This window comes from Cervus canadensis, chromosome 1, assembly GCF_019320065.1.
Source record: "Cervus canadensis isolate Bull #8, Minnesota chromosome 1, ASM1932006v1, whole genome shotgun sequence".
Taxonomy (NCBI): domain Eukaryota; kingdom Metazoa; phylum Chordata; class Mammalia; order Artiodactyla; family Cervidae; genus Cervus; species Cervus canadensis.
This window is the reverse complement of record NC_057386.1, coordinates 71300473-71327871: the sequence shown is the minus strand read 5'-3', so window position 1 is coordinate 71327871 and position 27399 is coordinate 71300473. Positions and strand designations below refer to the sequence as shown.

Sequence of the window (27399 nt, the reverse complement as noted above, 5' to 3'; positions counted from 1 at the left end):
AAAGGTTCAAAGGGGCACTGATCCTGTGTACTCTGAGCATCCTGTGTGATGTTCTGAGCCTGAGTCCCGTCACATCTTCTGCCCCAAGAATTAAAACCACAAAATCCATCAACAGTTCCCACCAGGAAGAATCTATGTTTTCTCAGGAAAGTAAAGTTCCTTGACTTAAAGCTGTCCAAGGGGGAGAAACATCCTTCTCTGGTGGCCCAGTGGTTAGGACTCTGTGCTGCCAATGCAGGGGCACAGGTTCCACCCCTGGGTGGAGAACTAAGATCCCACATGCTGCATGGCATGTCCAATAGATAAATAAAATACATTTTTTAAAAAGCCTTCCAAGGGGGAGACTGTCTCTCCCCAGAGCTCCTTTTCCAGTGATGGGGTCTGCGCTTGCTGGCACTTGCCTGCCAGCCCAGATCTGGGTGGTTATAAGGCTCAGAACGGGTGGCAGATGGGCAGGCAGCCCCCTGGCTAGCCTTCTCTTAAAACTCCTCTGGCAAATGGGGAAGCTTCCTTACCTACAGTTGTTAGTGATGTCAGTTTTCCTGCAAGTTTTGAAAGCACTGTCTTTCTTCTACATTTTTGCGCTCCCAACAATGCCGTGAGTTAAAAAGTTGGGATGTCCCCGGTGACAAATGATCAGCTCACAGCTGCAAAGCTCCTGAGGAACACAGCTGGACTCGGCCTACCAACCGAGTGAGGCTTTCCCTGAGACATAGACCCAGCTCCCAGTCACAGTCCGGCCACCCGCTTCAACCCTCAAGTCAGGAAACTTCTGCCCAAGAGGATAATAAATATCCATGTCACAATATCATCAAAAGGAATTAAAAAAACCCATAGCATAAGGAAAACTGGCAGCACAGTGACAGCCTCGGATGTTTAATAACTGTGAACAGTCTTTCCCCTTGGGGTCCTTTGCTTTCTCTACTGTTTCCACCAACCAAAGTTCAAACCCAAAACAGTGAAAAGGGGGTGACTGCTGAACCCAGTGAAAGAAAAAGGTTTGAGGAACGCCGTTCAAGCTGTGATGCAGGCCTGATGGCCCCCACAGAGGGCATCCCCAGGGGGCCCCACAGTGGCCTTACCTGGTGGTCGTCCGGAGGGTGTTTTCTTTCTGAGTGTGCTCTTTGCTCACCTTCTCTGTAAAGAGAGAGGATGAAACAGACATCTCTTAGGTTGTTCTGACTCAACCTGTGTGTTTAAGGCTGAAGCAGAAACACCATCCACACCTCTTTCTCTCTTGTGGTTTTCTTTTGGTTTCTCTTTCAAGCATTCAAACCCTTCCTGTCTTACTGGTAAAGACAGGCAACAGAATCATGTCAACAGTACCTACCAAAATAGTTTATTAAAAACCAATCAAAGGGAAAGAGTTACTAACAACGCACAAGCGTGTGTCTGATTTTCATCAGGCCTCAGTAAGTACATGTACATAACCCCCCCACACACACACAGAGATGTGCACAAAGATAGTTATTTCAATTATATTTTCCCCCCAACTGAAAAATGTCTGCTTTTCTCTGATTCAGCATGAAAAGTGCAGTTGTTGCAACTGTTCCGCTTCTGACTTTGATGACAACCTTTAAGCATTCCGTATTGTCAGGCCCCTTTGTGAGGCAGGCTATAAAAACAGTCGTAAGACCTCTGGGTGTGAGAGTCATTGAGCGCTTATTCTGATAAATGTCACAGGGGACAAAAAAATATCATTAGACGAGGGGAGGTAAACTCTCCCTTACTCCGTCTTGAGGTCTGTATCTACCAGCTGTCAGAAATTATTTAATTAGCTTTCAGGAGCACAAAAGTTGACCTCTGGTCTTCTCTAACCAGTTCAAATGTGAGGCTTCTGACTGTCACAGCTCTCAATGGCTTCTTTTAAGTCTCCAGAGGAAACCTGGCCACCTCTACAAGGGTTTCAGATTTCAACGGCAGGGCAAGTGAAAAACCCCTAATCTCATGGATTCGGGGAGAAAATGTAAACAAAGATTAATGCTATCTTTCCCATGCTTTTAAACACTGGTCTGAGGCTGCTGCATGCATGTTTGCTTGGACGATTCCTTTCTGTCCGCTCAACAGTGGCAATGAGGGTGAATTTGGATTCACAGGCAGGGTTCTTTGAAAGAGCAGGAAATCGGGGCTAAATGACTTGCTTGAGGTCACCAGGGCATTCAGTGACAGCGCCAGGGTGAGAACTCTCAGACACAAGTTTTGAGCTGATAGTAAGACCGTGATAATGTACTGCTGGAGATAGAGACTTCTTGAAAAGAACCATACTGGCCTCACCTCTGCAAATTTGAACTGCCAAATCACTCACAAAATTACATTGTTTTTAGAGATGCATTCAGCCTGTTTTGCTTTTTTTTTTTTTTTAAAGAAAAACATCTTGCATGTTTGGAGCATCTTTGGAACTTGCAAAGAACTATATGGCCTATTCAGTTTACTGACTTCACTATTTCCACCTCTCTGAGCTCTGCACAAACACAGTTCTTGTTTGAGAACCCAGAGCCATCATTTTCAGCACCAACCAGTAACTTCACAGCTATGGGTGGTGTCACAAGGCCAAGGAGAAAATGAGCTATCAGAATGGCATGCAGATCCTAGCTTCTTTCCTTTTTCTGGGGTTTTTCTTAGTGGAGAAAAGTTAGCATTTAAATAAATGTGGCATTTAAATAATGGGTGTTTTAAATCTGCAAGTCACAGCAAAACAGACTTTATGAAATATCAGTGACAAACGCTACTGATGCCTGAATTTCAGTATGTAGGCCAACGCTTGACCAAAGATAAAGTATCTGTATTTCTATATAAGTCTGCATCTTGTATGAATCTCCTTCATTCATCTCAATCACATTCAAACAGGAATAGCACATTAAATTTGATAACAACGAAGAGGATGCTGCTTGAAAGAGGTAATAAAGGGAACAACTTAGGTTCTAGGACCCTTACCTATTCTATTAAGACATTTAGCTGAGCTAGCAACTGACTTCTAGACTTTGAATTCTAAGTAGTCAAAGTAGAAAAGGTTGGTTTACAGAAAATGTTCTATTAGGTTATAGCTGGGGAAAGAGTCCTTACAGTTTTATCTTTTACTTTTCCCTTTCCTTGACTTTTTTTACAGGGGCAAGATATAGTAAAATCTCATTAATTTCAACCACACTACTTTGGAATTCATGGTAATTCAGCCACTGTTAGAGTAAATTGAAGTTAATCTTTTGCACATTAGGAAAAAAAAAAAAAAAGGCTGTTAATCAGATCAACTGCCTAAACAAAACTAGAGGTGAGATATTTCATCCATGTAACAGGGGTCTTTTGCATGGAACTAAATAGAGTTCTAATTTCAAATGATTCTTAACTATTTATTAAAGAAAGTTTGCCAGGAGTTTGACTTGGCAACATCTGATGGACTGTTCATTTGAGTGGCAGAATCCATGTTAAACTAACAAAATGGATTTCTGTCTAAAAAAGCCTATAATGCAGGTGTTTTTTTTACTTTGTTAGAGTGGCCTTCCCTCAAATCAGTCTCAACTATTGACATTTTGTTTTTTTCCTGCAAGAAAACATACCTGACAGTTGAAAAAGCAGCTCGGAAGCCATCTTCACGGAGATGTCCTGGCTGAATAGGTTTCTCTCTGGGGGCACTCTGCCTTCTGGCAGCTTCTGCAAGGGTTCCGTTTTCTCTCGCCCGATTAAAGTGCTGTAGCCAACGTTGCAGCTGGGTGAGATGGAGACCTGCGAGTCCTGGATGTCAACCTCCATAGGTTCCTCTTTAATCTTCACCATCTGAGTGTCCTTGTAGCTTTCCGCTGCAACAGGTGAGTGAAGAACAAAAATGCTAGAGTTTCTTAATTCTGAACCAAACCCAGTCTTTCATCACAGAGAGAACTACAAGGGAGCGGTTAAGAAGAAAGCACCGGAGCTTTTCAAACAAAGTTTGGAAACCTCCCAGTTTAACCTTATGACCGACCTAGCAATCCTTACTCCTGGGCATATGCCCTGAGACAACCGTAATTCAAAAAGACACATGTACCCCAGTGTTCACTGAAGCATTCTTTTCTTTTCTTTTTTTTCCCATTTACTTTTATTAGTTGGAGGCTAATTACTTTACAATATTGTAGTGGTTTTTGCCATACATTGACATGAATCAGCCATGGATTTACATGTGTTCCCCATCCTGAATGCCCTTCCCACTTCCCTCCCCATCCCATCCCTCTGGGTCATCCCAGTGCACCAGCCCCGAGCACTTGTCTCATGCATCCAACCTGGACTGGCGATCTGTTTCACACTTGATAATATACATGTTTCGATGCTGTTCTCTCAGATCATCCCACCCTCGCCTTCTCCCATAGAGTCCAAAAGTCTGTTCTGTACATCTGTGTCTCTTTTTCTGTCTTGCATATAGGGTTATAGTTACCATCTTTTTAAATTCCATATATATGCATTAGTATACTGTATTGGTGTTTATCTTTCTGGCTTACTTCACTCTGTATAATGGGCTCCAGTTTTATCCATCTCATTAGAACTGATTCAAATGTATTCTTTTTAATGGCAGAGTAATATTCCATTGTGTATATGTACCACAGTGAAGCATTATTTTTAATAGCTAGGACATGGAAGCAACCTAGATGTCCGCCAGCAGATGAATGGATACAGAAGATGTATACACAATGGAATATTACTCAGCCATAAAAAGGGATGAAATTGGGTCATTTGTAGTGCTGTGGAGTGAACCTAGAACTCTGTCATACAGAGTGAAGCAAGTCAGAAAGAGAGAAGCAAGTTATCATATAATAATGTATATACATGGAATCTAGAAAAATGTTACTGATGAACCTCTCTGTAGGGAAGGAGTGGAGATGCAGGTGTAGAAAGCAGACATGAGGTCACAAGGTGGGGAAGAGGAGGGTGGGGTGAACTGGGAGGGCAGCACTGACACATACATACTATCAAGTGTGAAACAGGCAGCTAGCGGGAGGCTGCTGAGTAGCACAGGGAGCTCAGGTCAGTGCCCTGTGATGACTGAGGGGTGGGATAGGCGGGGCAGGAGCGAGGCTCATGAGCGAGGGGGTTCATGCATACATAGAGCTGATTCACTGTGTTGTACGGCAGAAATGAACAGAATATTGCAAAGCAATTATACTCCAATTTTTTTTAAAAAAAGAAAACTAGTTTAACTCATCTAACTTCTGGAAAAGGTAGGAAAGTGAAGCTCAGAGAGGTCATGTGACCTGCTCAAGGCCACACGAACGGCAGCAGAAGCAGGCTGAATGTCTCCAGATCTAGAACCAGGTTTCCTGACCACAGTCTCGTGATCACTTTCACACACTATTTCTTCTCTGCCGTGCTGCTTCTAGAACGTACAGAGAACACGGCAAATATCTGCCCTTGTTTTATATTTATAACACACTCAGCTTCAGTGAAGCAAGTAAGAGTGAGCGTATTCATACTATGATTTCCTCCCCCTCTTTCGAAAGCTCCGATCAATATATTTTTCTTTCTTTTCCAGAGCACCTAAATTAATAAAATAAATAGGGTTGATGCAACTGCGACATTTACACCTTGCTGGGAGCTAGTAATCCTCAAGACCACCTAGGAAGTTAATTGCAGCCCAAGGATTAACACTTAGAAAAACAGCAATCTTACAAGTTATAATAACAGTTCAACCTGCTGACTGCTCTAGCTTTAGGTGTGGCTATTGAACATTTGGTCTCTAGGTTGAAGCACACATTTACTTTGGAAGGCTAGAGTGTCTTTATGGACATGTGTTCCTTACAGTTAATGACAGAACACCGTGGAAACAAGGTGGGACAATTAGCCCAGCCGTTAATCTGGGTCACTTTAAAATAAGGCCACACTTTCAAATCAGTAAACATTTGTTAGCTATTACTGTATACTGTACACTCAAGCATTCTGGAAAACCTAAAAAAAACCCCAAAAGGGCTAGATAGATAGATGACAGACTGGATTACCGAGGCAGGCCCTGAATCCAATGACAAGTGTCCATATCACACACAGATGAGGATGGAAAAGGCCACGTGAGGACAGACCCTGTGCTGGAGACCGAATGCTGGTATTAACATGTGGAAGCCTCGTCACCAGTGTGACAGTGTTTGGAAGTAGGGCCTTTGGGAGGTGATCAGGTCATGAGGAGCCGTCCCCCATGCACTGGGTTCGTGCCCTTATGAAGAAAACCCTGGAGAGCTCCCTTGCCCCTTCTTCCATGTGAGGACACAGGGCAAGGGTGCCTGACAGTGAACCAGGAAGAAGGCGCTCACTTGACCACACTGGCACCTTCATCCTCGCCTCCCAGACGTCAGATCTGCAAGAAGTACACTGCTGTTGTTTACAAGCTACCCAGGCCATGATGTTCTGGTACAGAAGCCCAAACAGACTAAGACAAACAGAGAGACTAGAGTTTTGCAGTCACAAGCTAAGGACTGCCTGGAGCCAACAGAAATTTGGAAGGAGTGAGGAGTGAGGAAAGATCCTCCCCTAGAACCTTCAGATTTCAGACTGCTGGCCCCGATTTCTGTTGTTTTCAGCTACCAAGTTGGTGGTAATCTGTGATGGATGGATGGATAGATAGATACATACATACTGGGTTGGCCAAAAAGTTCATTTGTGTTTTTCCTTAAGGTCCTGAGGGAAAACTGGAATGAAAATTTTGGCCAGCCCAGTGGATGGATAAATAGACAGATAGACAGACAGACATAAGAGTAAGAGGCAATAGTAAGCAAGTGCAGATCTATGGGACAGTTAGGAGATACGACAGGGAAATCTCATTGCTCTAAGCGGGGTAGTCAGAGAAAGCTAGGCTCTCCTTGCCAAGTATGAGGCAGGTGAAAGTAAAGTATATGCAAGACTATTGATTTGCAATAAAGAAGATAGAGGAGTATTTTTAATGGAACGAAATTAATAAGATGCTACCCATAAGATTTCATGTAAGAAGTGTGCTAATTGTGCTTTTTTTCTTCCTGACGTATTACACATGCTTCTCAGAGAAAACGACCTGATTTTTGTCAGCAACTAAACTACAGGCTACAGTTATATTTAATTCAGATCCCTCTCCCCACATTCCTGCCAAGCTGTTTTTTTTTTTCTTTTCTTTTATCTTTGCATGTCTGTGACGCTCATAAAAACCAAGTCCATTGATTTGATTATCCTAAAAAGAGAAAAAAAAAAGGAAAAGAAAAGAAGAATATAAAGCTTTCCAAGTTACATGCCTGGCTTCTATGCCTTTACTTCTGGCCCATCTGATTCTTTCTCTGGTCCTGACTGCACCCTCTGACCCCTTAAGGGATTTGGGGACTTGACAGCCATCCTGACCTTCCCTTAGATCACCCATAGGTGCAGTCACCACACACAGTGCCCTCTTTGTGTCCCCTCAAACTACTCAGGATTTGGAAAATAAACAGTGGGGTCAGTGTCACAGGTACATAATGATGTCTCTGAACCTTGCCAGTCATTCCAAGGCCTGAGGACAAACACAAAGGGATGCTAGAAAGGGATTCATTTCATTTAAAAAAAAAAAGAAAGAAAGAAAGAAAGAAACTTAACAAACAAAAAAAGAGCAAAGCTAGAAAGAAGCTCTATTATTTATCTCCCCTAAACCCCCTTTTCCCCAGCTTTGCCCCTGGATTAAAAATCACCTATTTCCACTCCTGGATTTAATGAAATCAGTTTTGTCCACCAGCTTTCAAATGTTTTATTTTTCATATTTTTAAACATTTTAATGCAACAAAGATAAAAAATAATATATTAGTTAAATCTGGATTTAATTTAGAATCAAAATATTTACCGAAATACAACACCGTGCTTCAAGGTATGGCTAACCACAGGAACTATCACATCTTCAAGTAACACTAAAATTACTTGAAACACTAAAGTAACTCTTGAAGTTTCTCTGCAGCTTGGGTGACATTTAGGCAGAATTCTTAGAAGAAAAATGCCCACTTTCTGCTGTGTGCTTAGTCGCTCCATTGTGTCCAACTCTTTGTGACCCCATGGACTGTAGCCTGCCAGGCTCCTCTGTCCCTCGGGATTCTCCAGGCAAGAATACTGGAGCGGGTTGCCATGCCTTCCTCTAGGGGATCTTCCCAATCCAGGGATTGACCCCAGGTCTCCAGCATTACAGGCAAATTCTTTACCGACTGAGCCACCAGGGAAGCCCAAGCTAATTTTGCTTCCCCCATTAGGTACCAGTTCCATGCCCTTTGTTTCATATCAAAAATACTTCAGTCATCCTAACAATTCATAGATGCTCTGAATAACAGATTGTTAAATTCAAGCATTTTAAAGATGATATTACTAACTGGTAATATTACTTGGCTAGTTCAGACAACCCAGTAGTTCAGATTGAAACAGACCTGAAATAACAATGAAATTAACATAGTATTCCTTCTCTCTCCATACTGGGCACAAAGCTTCCTTATGTTTAAACATGCGTACACTGAATAAAAGTCCACTGGATATTTTAGGGTAGAACATATCCTAAAAAACCAACTTTGGGGGGGAGCTGAATTATGACTTATACATTTCACAGATGTTTTTATTGAACTTAATGCAAAATAATAGGCCACATTTTAGTTACTTGAAACTGGTGGCATTTACTGCAGGATGAGGAAAAGGTGAGAGGGGAACCACGGTCATTTCAGTCACTCAAAGCTACTCAAAGACAGAGAAGGAAAACACCTTCAATCTCTTTCCTTTCTCATTGGTCACCTGAAGCAATCTGACTTTTGATGTTACTAACAAATCAGTTTTTTAAAAGCTACTTGGGATAATTTCAAGTATGATTTTTCCATGAAGTGCTTTCTTTTCTTTCTTATGACAACTCTTGACCTTTCAAAACTGCCCAAAACACTGATGGCTGCTAAAAAACCTTTAGCATTTGTAACCTACCTGACAGACTCCAGACTCACTGAGAAGTTTTCACACTGACAGCTCAATGGGCAAGTGAAACATAATGCAATAAATATTTTTATAGTCCTTACACTTCCATGCATTAGCATCCTTGCCAAGTGTTTCCTTACCTTTTTTAAAAAAGCAGGGTTTCTGAACCTATGGACATCTGAAGCCAGATACTTCCCTGCTATGGGAGGCTGCAGGATGTTTAGCAACTTCTCTGGTCTCTAACCACTAGACACCAGAAGCACCAGTCCCCTAATTGTGACGACCACAAATAACTCCAGACATCTATCTCCAAAGTCCTCTGGGGAGCAAAATCACCCCAATGGAAGAATATGGCTGTAAAGTTTTGCCATACTCTTTGTTTTTGCCCCTTCTCCTCTGACCCCATTTAATTAGCATCCAAGGCAAAGAAGAAAGAACGCTCCTTCTAAGTTCCAGCTTGGTTCAACAGTATCTCAGCCCAGCTGGCCCAGGATGCAGGAGGCAGGCTGACTTGGGAACAAAGTTTCTGCTACATTTCTTTCTTGGTCAGCAGCTCGCTCTCTTTTGTGTGGAGCATCCTGATAGAGGGCTTCCCAGGTGGCTCGCTGGTAAGGAATCCGCCTGCCAAGCAGGAGATGCGGGTTTGATCCCTGGCTTGGGAAGATGCCCTGGAGGAGGGCCTGGCAACCCACTCCAGTGCTCCTGCCTGGGAAACCCATGGACAGAGGAGCCTGGCGGGCTACAGTCCATGGAGTCGCAAAGAGTCGGACACGGCTGAGAGACTAACAGCAGCAGCATTCTAACACAACAACCGTTGAATTCATCACTTCACGCACTCTAAGCTTTGACATCCCCACCCAGGGACATGTCTACACATCCAGGATTCTACTCTTTCCCGACATCTGCCCCCTTCACACACATTTTCGATTCCTCTGGAATCTCTTCCTAAAATGATAAGACAAATATTAATTTGACTTCAGTGGTCTCTACTGATATTTCAACAGAGAACTCAGCATATGGGAAGAGATGGGAGAGTGTCAAAAGTAGGTGATGCCTGAGAGATGGATTGCGGGTGACTCTTTACTGCAATGCTTATTTGTATTTTGTAATTTTCTATGATGAATATAAGTATCTTGTCATGTCGTGTAGTTTTTTATTTTTTTTAATTGAAAACAATTACATGCACCGGTACAAAGCTGCTACTTCCTCTTTAGAGGTACACAGAACAGTGTGCACGCCTGGAAGCATCAGAAGAGTTGTTTGTGACTCCAACAAACCGCATTCAAACCCTGCTTGGCAACAGAGGAGAAAAAAGCAATGGGAATGCTGTAACACTGTTTTCTTTCCCACCTTCATAAACACAAGTATATATTAGCTATCAAACTGGGTTATTTCATTCATCAGTCACTCAGTCATTCTATAATCTTTTTTTTAAAACATCTGCCATGTACTCAGAACCATGATGGCTGATTCATGGTATTCAGAGGTAAATAAGATGAGGTTCTTGCCCTCAAGCAGTTTAAATCCAAATGGATGGATGATCAGACAAGTATCAACAGCCCTCTCATACAAGAAGTAAAATTCAAATGTAGGGTGGGAAGAGGAGTCGTGGAAGATCAGAAACCAAAGCACAGAAGTGGAATTGTACTCGACCAGGAGCATCCAGGGAATATCACACTGTCTGTCTGTCTGGAGCATCAAAGCTGGAAGGTGCAACTGGCTCCCTGACTGAGCAGGACTTGGAGGGTGTCAATGTAAGACCAACTCTATCTCTGTCTGCCAGTCTTTAAACCTGCCTGGCAGGAAAATGTTCTTCTCTTGTTCCTGGGTGAAAACTCAGGCAGGCTTAAAACCTGGTAATGCTTAGATAATGCAAGGCCTAACAACCCTTTAAATAGCAAAAAAAAAAAAAAATGTTCTTGTTTCAGGATACAGCAGGCTCAACCCCATGTGTTAATCCACAGCTCAGCCCTTTCATGAAGGCGATCCCTGCTCCTCCCTGGAAGGGTCCCCAGGATGTCCGAGATGGGGGAAGTGGTGGGGTCGGCTCCCACTCCCTGTCGTGTTGCCTTCTCCTGATCACACTAGCTGTTCTTCCAGACCCCAGAATCAGAGAAGCGGGGAGGTGGTTGGGAGGAGAGAAGAGAGGAGGAAAGCTCGCTGACCTGTTCTAGAATGGTTTCACCCTCTTTAGGTCGGCATACATCTTTCCCATGGGATTTGCCCTTGGGGTCTTCTGAGACCTCTGACTTGGTGGTGATTATCCCCAGCATTTGCCTTTACCTGGCTGAATGCCCTTCTAGCCTGGGCTCACTGATTTCCCCCACTGCCCCTGGGGACACCCCTGCAGGCCTCTAATCTCACGAGTGGGCAAGGGTACCCATCAAGTCTCTAGGCAGCTCCTAGACAGCATTTTTGATAACATCCCTGTTGACCCTTCTGTGGGAATCTGGTCCATGCTGGGGCCATGGGAAACACCTGCCTCTTCATTTGATCAAAGAGAGTGAGTTCAGGCCCCATGAAGAGCCACACCAAGGCAGTTTGCCATCTCTCACCCTGTCAGGAGCCAGGCCACGAGGCTCCCCACTGAGGAAAACATGTGACTGACTCTGCAGATGACGTCCCTCTCAGATTTGAGCTGAGAGGCTGGAACCCCTCCTCCTGTCCACATTACCCTACAGTGGGGGAATCACAGCCCCGTTCTCCACAAAATCCCCTCGCCCCAACCTTCAATGACCTCTCACTTTTATACTCTCTCCATTTGGCTAAGAAGGACAAGGCGTGTGTGTGTGTGTGTGTGTAAAATACATGTAACATAAATGGATCGTTGTAACTATTTTCAAGCACACCATTCAGTGGCAGTAAGTACCTTCACACTGCTGTGCCATCACCATCACCCAGCTCCAGAATTTTTTCATCTCCCCCGGGAAACTTTACCCATAAAACACTAATTCTCCATCTTTCCCTCCCCTCAGCCTCTGGCAACCATCATTCTACTTTCTGACTCGAGGTCAGGAGTTTTCACATTTTTAAAAAATTCTTCATGCGCTAACCTTGTTGCTGAAGCCAGACCTTCTATCTTAACATCCTGTTTAGCAAAGAGCATCAGGTTATATTCCAGAGAAATCACACTGGAGGGGGCAGGTCAGAGCAGAACATGCAATCTTAAAGGCTGAACCTCGAAGCCTGTCCTAAATGGGGATCCTGTGAGGAGCCAGCCTTTAGCGGGGGTTTGCTTGGAGAAGCAGCATGATCAGATTACATTTCGAAGGGCAATCAGGCAGGGATGCTTCTACAGGAGGAAGGGACTGGCAGAAATGGAAATGGGGAGTGGATGGGGACTTTCTGTATTAACAGCAATCCAAGCAAGGAGATGATGAGAGCCTGAACTGCTGTTCATAAGGGGAGAAAAGACTCCCAAGATATTCCAGAGGCTGAATGCTGAGGCACTGCTGGCGGAGTCTGAATCAAGAATGAAGACACCGGTGTGACAGTAATTGTGAAGAAACCTGGTGTATGGTCTGGATAAGCAGGAGGTGAAATTTTTAAAAGGAACAATTCTATGACTCTTAAGCCTCTGAAATTTGGAAAATGCTATGAATAAGAATGGGCTTCCCTTATGGTGCAGCTTGTAAAGAATCCGCCTGCAATGCGGGAGACCTGGATTCGATCCCTGGGTTGGGAAAAATCTCCTGGAGAAGGAAAAGGCTACCCACTCCAGTATTCTGGACTGGAGAATTCCATGGACTCTATAGTCCATGGGGTCACAAAGAGTTGGACACGACTGAGCAAATTTCACCACATTCTTCTTCACACATAAACAAGAATAAGGAAAGTTGGGTTGGGGAGAAATATGAAGGGAGATTTTCAGCTCTATGTTGGCTAAGTATCTGTGATTCCCACAAGAAGAGGAGGTCGTGATGGCTTAGAGGCAGTAAGAGAATAGACAGACGGGAAGTCATCTGAATCCAAGGGGCTAGTGTGAGATCAGAAAGGGAGGGTAGGTAGAGAGTCGAGGATGGGGAAGAACTGTTCCTGTCCACTCCTACAGAGGAGGAGGAAGAAAAGAAGGGGGAGAAGAGGTGGAGAGGGCGGGGTCCAGCACAATGGCCATGCGCACAGAAGGTCAGTGGGGGAAGGTGGTGGTGGGGGTAGTGCAGAGGCGCTGCCCACTCCTGCCTTTGGGCATCCACACCCTTACAAGGATTCCTTTCCCTAGTGTCTGCCCCATATAAACCCTCAGTTCCACTCTCCCTGCAGTACTGAAATCCGCCACCTGCCCAAACACACCCCACCATTCCTCACCTTGTGCTCAGCTGCTTGGTTGTGTCCAACTGATTCTTTGTGACCCCATGGATGGTAGCCCGCCAGGCTCCTCTGTCCATGGAATTCTCCAAGAATACTGGAGTGGGTTGCCACTTCCTACTCTAGAGAATCTTCCCAACCCAGAGATCGAAACCCCCGTCTCTTGCATCTCCTGCACTGGCAGGTGGGTTCTTTACCACTAGTGCTGCCTGGGGTCCCTCACCTTATTCCCTTCTCTCGATAATAACCTAGGCAGGTTTCAAAATGACTTAGACATCCCTCTATGAGGCTTTCCTTTATCTCCATCAGATGGCACCCTTCCCTCCTCTCTCCTACCTCTAGACGGTTCAGACCTTGCTAACGTTTTATTATTTACAGATTTGTTTCCCCTGTGGACTGAATGCTTGGCAAGGGCTTGGTTCTGATTCCCCTTTCATTCCCAGGACTTTGAAGATATTGGATTAATATCTGTTTGTCACATGCATCACTTAAGGCAGAGCACACAGTAGGTGTGCAATGCTTCTCCCTTCCCTGACTCCTCGGTCTGCTGTGGACACTCACACATGCCATGAACTTGAAATACAGAAGGGCCCAGCACTGGCAGTGGCACCGAAATAAACAGCACTAATTGGCCGTGCTGTCTTTGGACTGCCATCGTGATCCTGAGCGAGTGTTTTTGAATAACCAGACGCTTAAAAGAGTCTCTAGAAGCAACACCAATGACTCCACATGGAAACATTTCACTTTCTAGAGTGATACCCCTGTCAATCAGATGAATTGAAAATCTTTTGTCTTCAACTTGCCATTCTCAGAAAGTTCTGGGCTGGGCACAAAAATGCAGTCCAGGTATGTATGAACTGATTCCTGGAGGTGTCAGCTTTATTGCTTAAAACTTTAGAAGCGTGGGTGACAGCTCTCACTGCATTCAAGTGATGCACTTTAGGTAGAGCCGAATCACATTCAAATCCAGCCCCAAGTGGCCCTGAAACCAACAGTACGAAGTGGAGAAGGGGAGGGGAGGGGGCGGATGGGAAGACTCCCCCCACCCTCTTCCCTTCACTCCTCAGATTCAAAAACCTGGGATCCAAGTAACACTGACCAAATCATCTCTCCGTGGTACAAAGATAAACAACAAAATCAGATATTCTATCTACTCCTTAACCCATAATCCAGTTAGGATGCTGGGAAGTGATGATATTCAGTTCAAGTGAAAAGCACACAGAGGCACCGTCTCTCCTGTTTCTAATCCATGCAGTAAGAACAGAACTTGTCCACCCTACACATCCATCAACAGATGAATGGATAGAGGAGATGCAGCATGTACATATGGGCTTTCTAAGTGGCTCGGTGGTAAAGAGTCTACATGCCAGTGCAGGAGATGCAGGTTTGATCCCTGGGTCGGGAAGATCCCCTGGAGAAGGAAAGGGCAACCCATTCCAGTATTCTTGCCTGGGAAATTCCATGGGCAGAAGAGCCTGGTGGGCTACAATCCATGAGGTTGCAAAAGAGTCAGAAAAATATAAATATAATATATTTATATTATAGTATAAATATAAACTAGAGAAGGCAATGGCACCCCACTCCAGAGCCTGGTAGGCTGCAGTCCATGGGGTCGCGAAGAGTGGGACATGATTGAGCGAGTTCACTTTCACTTTTCACTTTTATGCACTGGAGAAGGAAATGGCAACCCACTCCAGTGTTCTTGCCTGGAGAATCCCAGGGATGGGGTCACACGGAGTCGGACACGACTGAAGTGACTTAGCAGCATAAATATAAATGTTTAAATACACACACACACACACACACACACACATATATATGTTAAAGTTGCTCAGTCATGTCTGACTCTTTGAGGCCCCATGGACTATACAGTCCATGGAATTCTCCAGGCCAGAATAGTTGAGTGGGTAGCCATTCCCTTCTCTAGGGGATCTTCCCAACCCAGGGATCCAACCCAGGTCTCCCACACTGCAGGCAGATTCTTCACCAGCTGAGCCACAAGGGAAGCCCACATATATATACACACACACAGACACACACAAACATACATACATACATACAGACATACATGGTGGAATATGACTCAGGCATTAAAGAGAATGAAATAATGCCATTTGCAGCAACATGGATAGACCTAGAGATTATCATACTAAGTGAAGTAAGTCAGACAGAGAAGTCCAAATATCCTCTGATATCACTTGTATGTGGAGTCTAAAATGTGACACATATGAACCTACGGAACAGAACCATGGACACAGAGAACAGACTGGAGGCTGTCAAGGGGGAGGGATGAGGGGGAGGCTGGGGTTCGCAGATGTAAGCTTTCATATATAGAAAGGATACACAACAAGGTCCTACCGTATAGCACAGAGAACTATATTCAACATGCAATGATAAACCACGATGGAAAAGAATATAAAAAAAGAATGCATATATATACATGTATAACTGAATCACTTTGGTGTTCAGCAGAAATTAACACAGTACTGTAAACCAACTATACATCAATTAAAAAAATAAGAAACTTCATGTGTCTCCACAGTGGTCCTCAGTTGGGTAAAAGCTCCCTAGTCCTGCTCTGAGGAACAAAACTCAAGCCTGGGGCTTACCCATGGCAGCTTCCACATCCCAGGAGAGGAAATTCAGGCTCCTACTGTCCCTACTGGATGTACCAATCATCTCTTCCCAAGGAAAAAGAGAAGAAATGCTCTCCACGAAGGGAAACAGTGGTGCAGCATTTTTTCTCTAGTTCTCCTAATACCCAAGAACCTTCGAGAACAGCATTCCACTGCCTCTTCCTGGAACAGCAGAATAGGAGACTTCTTCTCTGGAATGGATAACATGCACGGTCTCTGGACTTGAGGGTAACAGGCACAGCTGAGGGCAGGGCAGACAAATGGTGTAAGGTAGGGAATTGAATTTCCCCCCCTCAATTAAAAAAAGGAAAAAAATAGCATTTTTCAATAGAAGAGCCTTACAATGACCTCCGGTGCGCACACACTCACTCACACACACACACCTCCCACCCAGAACTGCACAGGAGTACCTCAGCAAATCACGAGAGCAAGCCAGTATCCATGAAGAAGAAACACAAAGCTGGGCACACCTTTAAATAATTCATCAGACAATTAACTGACTAATTAAATGAGACTGGGACTTCCCTGCCAGTCCAGTGACTTTGCCTTCCAATGCAGGGTGTTCGGGTTCAATCCCTGGTCAGGGAGCTAAGATCTCATGTGCTGTACAGCCAAAAAAAAACCAAAACATAAAACAGAAACAATGGTGCAACAGTTAATAAAGAGTTTAAAAATGGTCCATGTCCAAAAAAAAATTAGACCATCTTTTCCAGGTGAAAAAGACGCACAAGAATCTAAACACTAGGAGAATCATGTTTAAAGTTATGGGGTTAGGTTTTCGGTATGCCCTCTTCCTTCTCTCTCTCTCTCTCACATGCCCGCCCCCCCTCCACATGTTTTATTCCTATAAAAACTTCAAATATTTGATCAGAATTGGCCCTTTGAATTGGACCACCAAAACCACAAGTGAAGTTGCATTTCCCCTCTCTATCATGTACTACTTAGCAACTTAGGAAGGAGAATGAATGAATGTCCGAAGAGTGAGCTATGGACACTAGAATTCACAGTTAGGTGGACAGGGCTAAGTAGGAGGTCAACTCAGAAAGACACCATAAGGAGCACTCAGCGTTTCATTTTATTAGTTGTTCTGAATCTGCAAGGAAAAACATGCCCTAAAAAAGAACAGAACCCAAACTTTAAAGATCATAAAGAGTGAAATGAGACCTGGAAGTTCCCTTTCAGGGATCCAAGAAACATATCCTTTTTCATCAGAGCAAAGTACACTTGAACTTTATTCTTCCAAGCATTCTTCAATTAGTTTTTGCCTCCCTGACATCAGTAAGTAATGCAAGAGGTTCTTGCCCGAGATAACAGCTGGGCATTTGCCAATGTTTCCAGCCACAAAACCAGGCTCAGAGCAGCAGCACAAATTCTGAACTCGCTTCAGAGCCTGACACTGCTCAGGGTTAAACTATGTAGGGGGCTCCCTGACACAGAGGAAGGTCCCTCAGACCGGCCACGTGGTGGATGATCACAAGTCAGAATACGAGCATCACACACAAGTGCTGCATTCGATTTCACTTCTATCCAGAGGATAAGAATTAAACTCTGAGTCACCGAGGGCTCCGGGAGATGAGCTTCTCTGGCCAGCAGAGGCTGTAGAGGGGGCCAGTCATTATCGGTTGAACTCTGAGTGTCCCGGTGTTAATGTAAAACCTCTCCCAATCATCTTGTTTTCATTTGATGATTTCACGAGAAATTAGCTAAAGAGGTGCATTTAAACTGTATGTCTGCCATTTGGTACCATTCCAAATGATCTCATTTTTAAAAAATTAACCTATTTTTCATCTAATGTCCAGAATATACTTTTCTTGTCTCACATTTAAAAAAAAATAGAAAAAAGGGTCAATTCAAGTATCTGATCTAAACCTAAAGCGGTTTAACATCATTATTCTTTGCCACTTAATAAATCTAAGTCCTGTCCACCTCATCTGTTGTGATTAATAGGCCTCTGTATACCCTTCTATGAACCTGAATGCAGGAAGGATGGGGTTGTAGGGGGGACGCACAAGTAGATTTTAAACAGAACTCCTGAAAGATTCAGAAGTCCTGCTGACATAAATTAAAAAAAAGACCTAAAAGCAAGGTCCATCTCTGCCTGGTGATGGGTTGGCCATTGCCTGACCCTCAATGAGGAAGACAAAGCAGAGTGAGCCCTTAATGCCCAACGAGAGGAAGGAGCACACCAAGGGTTTTATTTCAATCACTTAAGAGTTTTACCAAACTTTTAAATATTTTCCACTAACAGATGGTAAAAGGGCTTTAGTATATGCAGACAAGTTTAAAATGCTTTTCTTAGGTGGTGCTAAATATTACTGAATCGTGTCCCAAGGATATCTCTGTTGAGAAGCCCTGACGGCTTCTCTTCCATCGGTCACTGTTTCCAGAAGGCAGGGAAGGGCTGGGTGAGATGATGCAGAAAGCAGAACACAGCATGACAACATAATAACTGGAACCCAGCGTGAGCACGAGCAGGGGGATGAGATGGGAAGAGAAAACAGGGTCACACAGGAAAGGACACTGTCTTGTCCACTTTGGTAGCCCTAGTGACCAAAAGGGGCTTGGGAATTAGTAGCTCAGTTCAGTTCAGTCTCTCAGTCATGTCTGACTCTTTGCGATCCCATGAACCGCAGCATGCCAGGCCTCCCTGTCCATCACCAACTCCCAGAGTTTACCCAAACCCATGTCCATTGAGTCGGTGATGCCATCCAACCATCTCATCCTCTGTCGTCCCCTTCTCCTCCTGCCCTCAATCTTTCCCAGCATCAGGGTCTTTTCCAATGAGTCAACTCTTCACATCAGGTGGCCAAAGTACTGGAGTTTCAGCTTCAGCATCAGTCCTTCCAATGAACACCCAGGACTGATCTCCTTTGCAGTCCAAGGGACTGGTTGGATCTCCTTGCAGTCCAAGGGACTCTCAAGAGTCTTCTCCAACACCACAATTCAAAAGCATTAATTCTTTGGCTCAATTAAATCAGTAATTAAATTGGAAATTAGTAAGGGCTCAATAAATAGTGCTGAGTGAATGAATAAGGGAAAGAAAACAAAGAACACTGTAAGAAGAGATAGAAAGCTGTGATGAGAAGTAGAGAAGAGCTAAAGTATAGGGTTCGTTGAATCCTCCAAGAAAACTTGACGAACTTTTGCCAAAAATCAAAGCCTTCACAGCTGAGGACAGGTGAGCCTCTGCGTCCCTCTGGGCTCTAATTCCCCATACTTCTAGGAGACGCTGGTGCATGGATAGTCTCCCAATGCATTCTGGCTGGTTTTCAACATTCTTTCCCACATGTTTTAAAAGCAAACCTACTTGCAAGTAGCCTGAGTGACTCATCTTAATGTCCCTTCCTCTCTCTGTTCCCGCGTCCTCTCTAGCACAGGTGGTGAAGAGTGACCCAGTACACTGGGGCAGCAGGATGAGGAGCGGGGACGCTCGACTGAGAACTTGGCCCTCCTGCTTGCGCTGGCCCCGTTACACACGGGGTGAGGACTTCAGCCTCAGGGTCTTCAAGAAAACGGAGAAGGAGTCGTCCCAGCCTTCTGCTGTGAGCATTTTAGGAGAAACTCTTTTAAACTGTATTGTATGTGCAAGCTGTGCATGCTCAGTCACCCGGTAATGTCGCCCCTTTGTGACCCCGTGGTCTGCAGCCCGCCAAGCTCCTCCGTCCATGGGACTCTCCAGGCAAGAATGCTGGAGTGGCTTGTCAGTCCCTTCTCCAGGGGAGCTTCCCGACCCAGGGGTCGGGCCCAGGTCTCCTGCATTGCAGGTGGACTCTTACCATCTGAGCCACCAGGGACGCCCTTAAACAGTATCAGGGTAGGATAAGCAGGGTTTGAAAGGTTTTAGCACAAGTGGTTGAAAGGAGACAACCATTCATCTCATTTAAATTATCCCAATCCCCACTTTTCTTTATTCCACAGCTTTTAAAAAAGTACAAAAAATATTACCTACATATCACCCAGTAGCTTGGCTACAAAGGCACTGGTGAATCCCAAGTAAAGACTACTACCAATATTCACATTTTTAAATTTTTCAGCCATGCTGCACAATCTTAATTCCCTGATCAGGGATTGAACTGCGACCCCTGCTTTGTAAGTGTGGAGTCTTAACCACTGGACTACCAGGGAAGTCCCTCCTACCAATATTTAAATGTGGAGGGAGGCACAATGATTCTGCTCCCAAGATAAGTCCCACAGATCACTGCCATTTCCCCTTTAGTCCCATTAAGGCTTCAGCTTTGCTAAGGGTCTCTCTTCCTCTCAACCAGAAGGCTATTACGTTTGCCTTTGGCAACACGGACATGGATCACAGGAACTTCCAGGAAGGCTGTCCTGATGGCTGTGACTCCAAAAGGGCAGGAAAAATCTTGGCAGCAACAGGAGGGAAGTGTGTGTGTGTGTGTGTGTGTGTGTGTGTGTGTGTGTGTGTGTGTTTAGGTGGGTTTACAGGGTTAAGACCGGCAGCAGGAGGAATAAGGAAAGAAGTTCGTGACGTATTCTTTTAAACAGTGAGGCTCACCACTCGATTTTGAGATTACGATAAATGGTGGCAGGTCACAGGTATGTCTGGTCATTGCCCCCACTTCTCCAGCTGTGGCAACAATGGGAAACCAGGAAATAGGCTTGAATCCAGCTGCTGGCCCACACTAAGAAAATAGGAAGTAAACCAACGCACAGCACAAACTCAAGACAGCCTACATATGGGGAAAACATACAAAGTCAAAGTATCTGTCGCTCTGTCGTGTCCTACTCTTTGCGACCCCGAGGACTGTAGCCCGCCAGGCTCCTCCGTCCAGGATTTCCGAGGCAAGAATACTGGAGTGGGTAGCCATTCCCTTCTCCAGGGGATCTTCCCAAAATATATACACGTGTAAACAGAAGACTTATTAGGAAGAAGACTGAGCGTGTGCTAGGTCCTCACACTTTGATAATGAGAAGATAACCACTCTCCAAGCCTTCGCCTTCCTAGAAGAGTGACAGAAGTCATAAGGCAGAAATAGTTCTCTTCAGGACAGCGTTCCCTTCTTGGGCCGACACGGACACTCCCCTGCTCAGAGGAAACAGCCGCCATCGCTCTCACCCTGTGTATACCTTCGGTGTTCTGTGTGTGGACCGGCCCGGGTACCACCACCCCTATTGAGCCCCAGCCCGGTGGGATGTGGCCACTTGGCAGCAGACAGAGGAGTCTCTTCTCCAGAGGTCGGTCTGGGATCCCAGCCTGTGCCCACATGGGCACAGAGGACATGGGGTTTAATTATACATGCAAACGTTCCCCTTCTGTGACATGAATAAGTTAAAAGCGAAAGGTTAATATGGCAACAAGAAGAAAAACCATCATGGAATGAGAATGTTTTAGAGCTCTCATTGAGGAAAATAACGGCTATGCTCTGCCTCACAAGACCACGGCTGCGCTAACACCGCACTAGAACGTCTGAAGGGAGGAGCCGGAAGACGCTAGGGTGGTGTAAGAGATTCTAAGGCATGGACGAGACACACCGTTTCTACCTGGCAGGGAAATCTGTCCTGTGAGTGAAAAATAGAACAGAATGTTTGACTGGTTACTTAAATATTTGCAGTCGGCTCCCTAAGAAAGTAAAGCTTCCTCTTAGAGTCGTCACCATCAAATACTATTTACTCAAGGCCTCTCGTGCCACTGTTTGTGTCCTGGATAAAATAATGTCTGCAGAAATGGTTCTGTATTTCTATCAAAAAACAGAAATCAACGCGGGAATACAAGAGAGACAGGCACGCCAGCAGTGAACACGTTTCCTAGGTGCCATTCGCAATTCTTTTGCTCAGTATTGGAAGGGACCTGGAACCCCTTCACCAGTCCCGACTCCACCTGGCACCTCCTGCCCCGAGGCCCTCTCTCACCCAATCTGGCCAAACAGAAAAGGAATCTGTAATGAAGGTAGAGCCCATGACATTCCCTTCCGAGCTTTTGCCCGATTTCTGGAACACAGGCCAATACAAATGTTCATAGCTATATTAACAAATGAGCTCTGCACCAGGGAGATGATAATAAAACAAGAGCCCTTTTGAGTCCAGCCTTTCGGAGGCCCGGGTCTCAGTGTGGGAGTGAGGGAGCTGGGACAAGAAAGCTAAAGGGCGGCCAAGGGATGAGGACCTTAAGGGAAAAAGAAGTTCCGTCTTCTAGCCCTCCCAGAACTGCACGAAGCTCTTTCCCAGCCTGTCTTGTTTAAGCAGCCAGGTAAATAACACCAAGGTACATCCTTTGAGCTTAACAAGATCTAGACCTTCAAGAAAGGAATTCTCTGGGTACATAAACAGGTCACATTTTTATCTTATTAAAGCAACCTATTCCCTGTTTGTATAAGAGAGAGTTTTGGCACTTGGAGTGCAATTCTCACTGAGTTTTCAAGTGCTTAAAAAAACATTTTAATTCCTTATTTAAGATCTAACTTCCCCAGTTATGGGTTTTCTGTGTATATGTCTTATGTATACACACACATACATATATCCTGAGAGTTGCTTAGGATACATATATGGCAATGACAGAGTGACCTCATTAGTGGTAAGACCACTGTTGGTTATATTTATTGAAAGTCATTTAAAAAGCTGACAGAGAAAGGCAAATGTATGCTATCACTTATATGTGAACTCTAAAAAAAGGAGTACAATGAACTTATCTACAAAACAAACAGAATTACAGGTGTAGAAAACACACATATGGTTACCAAGGGGAAAGCAGGGGGAAGGGATAAACTGGCAGATTGGGACTGACATGTATATACTACTATATAGAAAACAGATAACTAGAAGGACCTACTGCATAGCACAAGGAACTCTATTCAATACCCTGTAATGACCTTTATGGGAAAAGAATCTTAAAGAGTGGATACATGAATATGTATAACTGATACACTTTGCCGTATACCTGAAACTAACACAACATTGTAAACCGACTATATTCCAATAAAAATTAAAAAAACAAAGCTGACATATAAATATTCCTTGCTATCAGCTGAAGTACAGAATGTTATAGCAAATACAGAAATCACAGAGGTCAACCCCACTGTGGAGCTATTTATTCAATAAATTAGGTTTCATAGTCTTTATATGGGCTTCCCTTGTAGCTCAGTCGGTAAAGAATCTGCCTGCAGTGCAAGAGACCCGGGTTCGATCCCTGGGTTGGGAAGATCCCCTGGAGAAGGAAATGACAACCCACTCCAGTATCCTTGCCTGGAAAATCTCATGGACAGAGGAGCCTGGTGGGCTGCAGTCCATGGGGTCGCAAAGAGTCGGGCATGATTGAGCGACTAACACACTTAAATATGGTGAAAATGTACATAAAGACAGGCTTTCGTGTTAATATTAAACAAGTCTGCATTTTTTACCCAATTTTTGGAATTACGGAAATGTGATAATTCCCTATCACAAGCAACAAAAGAGAGACAAATTGGATTATAAGTAAAACATTTTGCACCGCAAATAATACCATCAAAAAAGTGAAAAGCAGGATGAGAGAAAGTATTTGCAAATCATATATCTGATAAGAGACTTATATCCAGAATATATAAGAAAATTTTACAACTCAAAAATAAAAAGACAAGTAATTTAAAAGCAGCGAAAAAATAAAAAATAAAAATAAAAGCAGCGAAAGAACTTAAGTAGACATTTCTCCAAAGAAGGTATACAAATGGCCAAAAAGCACATGGAAATATGCTCAACAACATTAGCCATCTGGGAAATGAAAATCAAAACCACAATGAGATACTAGCTCACACCCAGACGATGGCTATAATAAAAAAGACAGACAATAACAACTTTTGGCAAGGATGTGGAAAAACTGAAACTCCCATACATTGCTGTGGGGATATAAAGTGGTGCAGCTGCTTTGGGGAACAGCTTGGCAATTTCTCAAAATGTTAAACATAGAGCTACCATTTGACCCAGGAATTCCACTCTGAGGTATATACCCAAGAGAAACGAAACACATGTCTACACAAAAACTTGTACATGAATGTTCTTATCAGCAAAAGCTGGGCAACAACCCAATTGTTCAACAACAGGTGAATCGATAAACAAAATGTGGTATATCCATTTTATACCATGTATAAAATTAGTATTGTTGGTGTATTCATTCCAGTAACATCAATGGAATATTATCCTGCCATAAAAAGGAATAAGGTACGGATGCATGTTACAAGAGAGACGGGCCTTGAAAATGTTATGCTAAGTGAAAGAAGACACTTATTGGGTGATTACATTCACATGGAGTGTCCACAACAGGAAAAATCTACGGACAGGCAGTGAATTATCAGCTGGAAGGGTATTGGGAGAAGAAGTTGGTAAGGAGTAACTGCTAATGGGTACAGAGTTTCTTTCTGGGGTGATAAAAATATTCTGCCACTGGAACTGGTGATGGTTATGCAACTCTGTGAATACACTAAAAGCCACTGAATGGTATACTTTAAATAGGTAACTTTTATGGTATGCAAATTAGATCTCAATAAAGATGTTGAGAAAGTAGGATGGTGTTTACAAAAGCAGTTTAGAAGTCCCCTCTGAAACATAACAATCTAAAATATATACATGATTATGGGACTTCCCTGGTGGGCCAGTGGTTAAGACTCTGCCTTGCGGTGCAGAAGACACAGATTCCATCCCTCGTCAAGAACTAAGATCCCACATGCCACAGAGCAACTAAGCCAGCATGCCAGAACTAGGGAGTCTGTGCACTGCAACAAAAGACCCCGCATGCTGCAGCTAAGACCCAGTGCAGCCAAATAAATAAACAAAATCAAATAAACAAAATACATGCATTATTAGAAAAGTAGGGTACCAGGTTCAATAGGTTTCTCCAGGTTCTTAAAAAAAGTTGAAGTGGAAAAAAAAAAGCATTTTTTCAATTTCAGACTGATTAGACTAGGCCATTTTTACATTTTCATGCTTTCAAATTCCTCAGCATCACGTATTTGACAATGTGCTAAACAGACAGCATTAATAAAATACTTTCTTTTACTGACGTTTCTAAATTACTCTTTAGCTCTTTTCTCTCTTTTTTTTTAAATTACTCTTTAGCTCTTTTATAGTTTGTTAGCATGTCCAACGTGTTCACTCGGGAGTTCCTTTCCATGGAGTGTAAGCAGGGAGAATCACGGGAACTAGGGAAAACCAGGCCTTCTGGGTTCTTTCCACTATTCAGTGAAATCACTTGTAAGTTTGAAGGAGGGCAATATGAGATGACATTAATATAAACCGAAAATACCTATTTTCCATCCCTATAGATTATTACTGAAGTCATACGGAAGTCATAGCTTATAAATTTTGATAGACTACAATTTTCCAAGGGAGAAATACTATATAGAACAGTGAATAGTTTTGCCCTGAGAACTTACTTAGCTAAACTCTCTACTTTATCTCAATGAATTCTTTAGAGTCTCAGACATAATCTTTGATTTGCTGGGGGTGAGGGTGGGGAGATTCTCTCCCTTAAAAGAATGCACACGTTGCACAGAAATAATCATGAAATTTCACAGCAAAGAACATGGAAAAAAATAGTATTATCTGAGGCTCACCAGCAATGCCATCCTTGATTTATTAGGGACACATGCCCTTCTAAAAAAGATTCCCAGTTACCATTTTTTTCCTAATAAATTAAAAAGAATCTCCACTGAAGAGAGATGATTCTTTTTTAAAAGTAAAATGTGCATTTAAGATAAGGGTGGGATGAGGGGAGGGGAGGGAGGCTCAAAAAGGAGGCAATATATGTATAATTATGGCTGAAATAAACACAATATTGTAAAACAATTTTTCTCCAATTAAAAAACAAAACAAAAAAGAGAGCTTTCTTCTCCGTCAGTTTCAAGCTGAGGCACGCTTTTCAGATGAACAAAACTTACATCTCTAATTAACCATTTCCTTGGCACAGAGCTTCTCAAAACTAAGCTTTCAGAATTACTTATAAAAAAACTCAGCGTTTCAACTGGGTCCATAGAAGAACTCAAGAATTTGCATTTCTATAACTTGCCTAAGGCGCTTCCCTGGTATCCCAGACAGTAAAGAATCCATCTGCAATGCGGGAGACCTGGGTTCGATTCCTGGGTAGGGAAGATTCCCCTGAAGACTCCAGTATTCTTGCCTGGAGAATTCTATCTTCGCCAACTCGTTTTGACTTGGCTCCTCCAGGGACCACACTTTGAGAAGCACGGCCTTAGCATATAGAGTTGCTACTGTCTAGGTCAACTCCTGGCTGGGCAGTTTTTTCCAAAACTCCACCAGAAAGGAAAGACAAACATCACCCAAAGGCCAAACACATTTACATCCAATATTTAAATATCAGCAGTAACCATTAACTTTTAGGGGCTCATACATATTGCTTCTCTTCCTGATTTCACACCACCCTCACTCTTGCCCATCTGAGGTGTGGTTCTAGGGATTCTTCTCCTTCCAGCTATCCTACAGGACTGTAGCCAGGTCTGTTCAACATGTCCTTCTCCCCAGATACAGCAGGAGTTTCCACTCGTGGGCTCCCACCAGAGTGGACACAATCAGCTGGAATTTGTAACTGGGACTAAGACATTTCTGTCCAGTTGCTCTTTTGAACAAGAGGTATACTCAGAAATTGTTGGCAATTGCTATGTTCTACCATATGCGCTGGGTATCAGAAAAAAAACCCATTTATGAGCAGAGAAGCAGGGATGAGCAAGGACCTTCTGGGCTCCACGCCGTTCCTACCCCCAACCCCTGGCTTCAGTGGAGGCCTGACGCCCTGCTGCCCCCTGCCCTTGGGTTCACCCCATGAGTCAGCCCCAAAGGTATATGTGTGCATGCTAAGTCACTTCCATCGTGTCCAACTCTGTGACCCTATGGACTGTAGCCCTCCTGGCTCCTCTGTCCATGGGATTCTCCAGGAAAGAATACTGGAGTGGGTTGCCATGTCCCACTCCAGAGGATCTTCCCAACCCAGGGATCGAACCTGTGTCTCCTGCAGCTCCGGCACTGCAGGCAGATTCTTTACCACTGAGCCACTGGGAAGCCCCCCCGCCCCGCCCCTGCAAAATGTGCACCTCCTATTGAATTCCCTTTCTTGTCTAAACTGGCTGAAGAGGATTTGTTACTTAAAAACCAAAGGGGCCCTAATTAAAACTGTTAACAAAGTCAACCTTTGGGTACCTTTCCTCTCTGTTTCTGCTCACCTTGGAGATTGAATTCACCTTAAAACTTCATCCTACCCAAGTTTACCTGCTTCTCAATATCTCTGCACTGAAGCCCTTTTTTACATAGATGATTCCCTGAACTCTACATCACTATGTATTTCAAATCCAGGACCTGCCTGGATTCCTCTGTAAGAGGCAATGGTAATTTATATTTCCCTCCAAGACTAGGTAGGGATAAATGAATATAAATCAGAAATGAATATAAATCCATGTGGCTTCCTTCTTTGAGCATGGAAAAAAGAAACCCAATATACATGTTTTGAATTAAGATCTAATGGGAGATTTTATTTACCATGTTAGATCAATTTAAATGTCTAATTTTTCATTAATGTTTCTGAAAACCTCCAGCTTTCCAGCCACTTATTTTTATGGGATTCATATTTTAAAATGGCATCTTATCT

General features: G+C 43.7%; 1 protein-coding gene across 9 annotated transcripts in view; it reads right to left on the bottom strand.

Moving 5' to 3' along the window:
* Positions 1-27399, bottom strand: part of ZNF827 (zinc finger protein 827) — a 186520-nt gene that overhangs the window by 83185 nt on the left and 75936 nt on the right. For all 9 annotated transcript variants that reach the window (XM_043485114.1, XM_043485107.1, XM_043485124.1 and 6 more), the window contains exons 6-7: positions 3552-3791; positions 1083-1137 (exon numbers count right to left, since the gene is read on the bottom strand). In XM_043485114.1, the coding sequence (XP_043341049.1) occupies positions 1083-1137; positions 3552-3791 (295 nt within the window). The remainder of the gene's footprint in view (positions 1-1082; positions 1138-3551; positions 3792-27399) is intronic.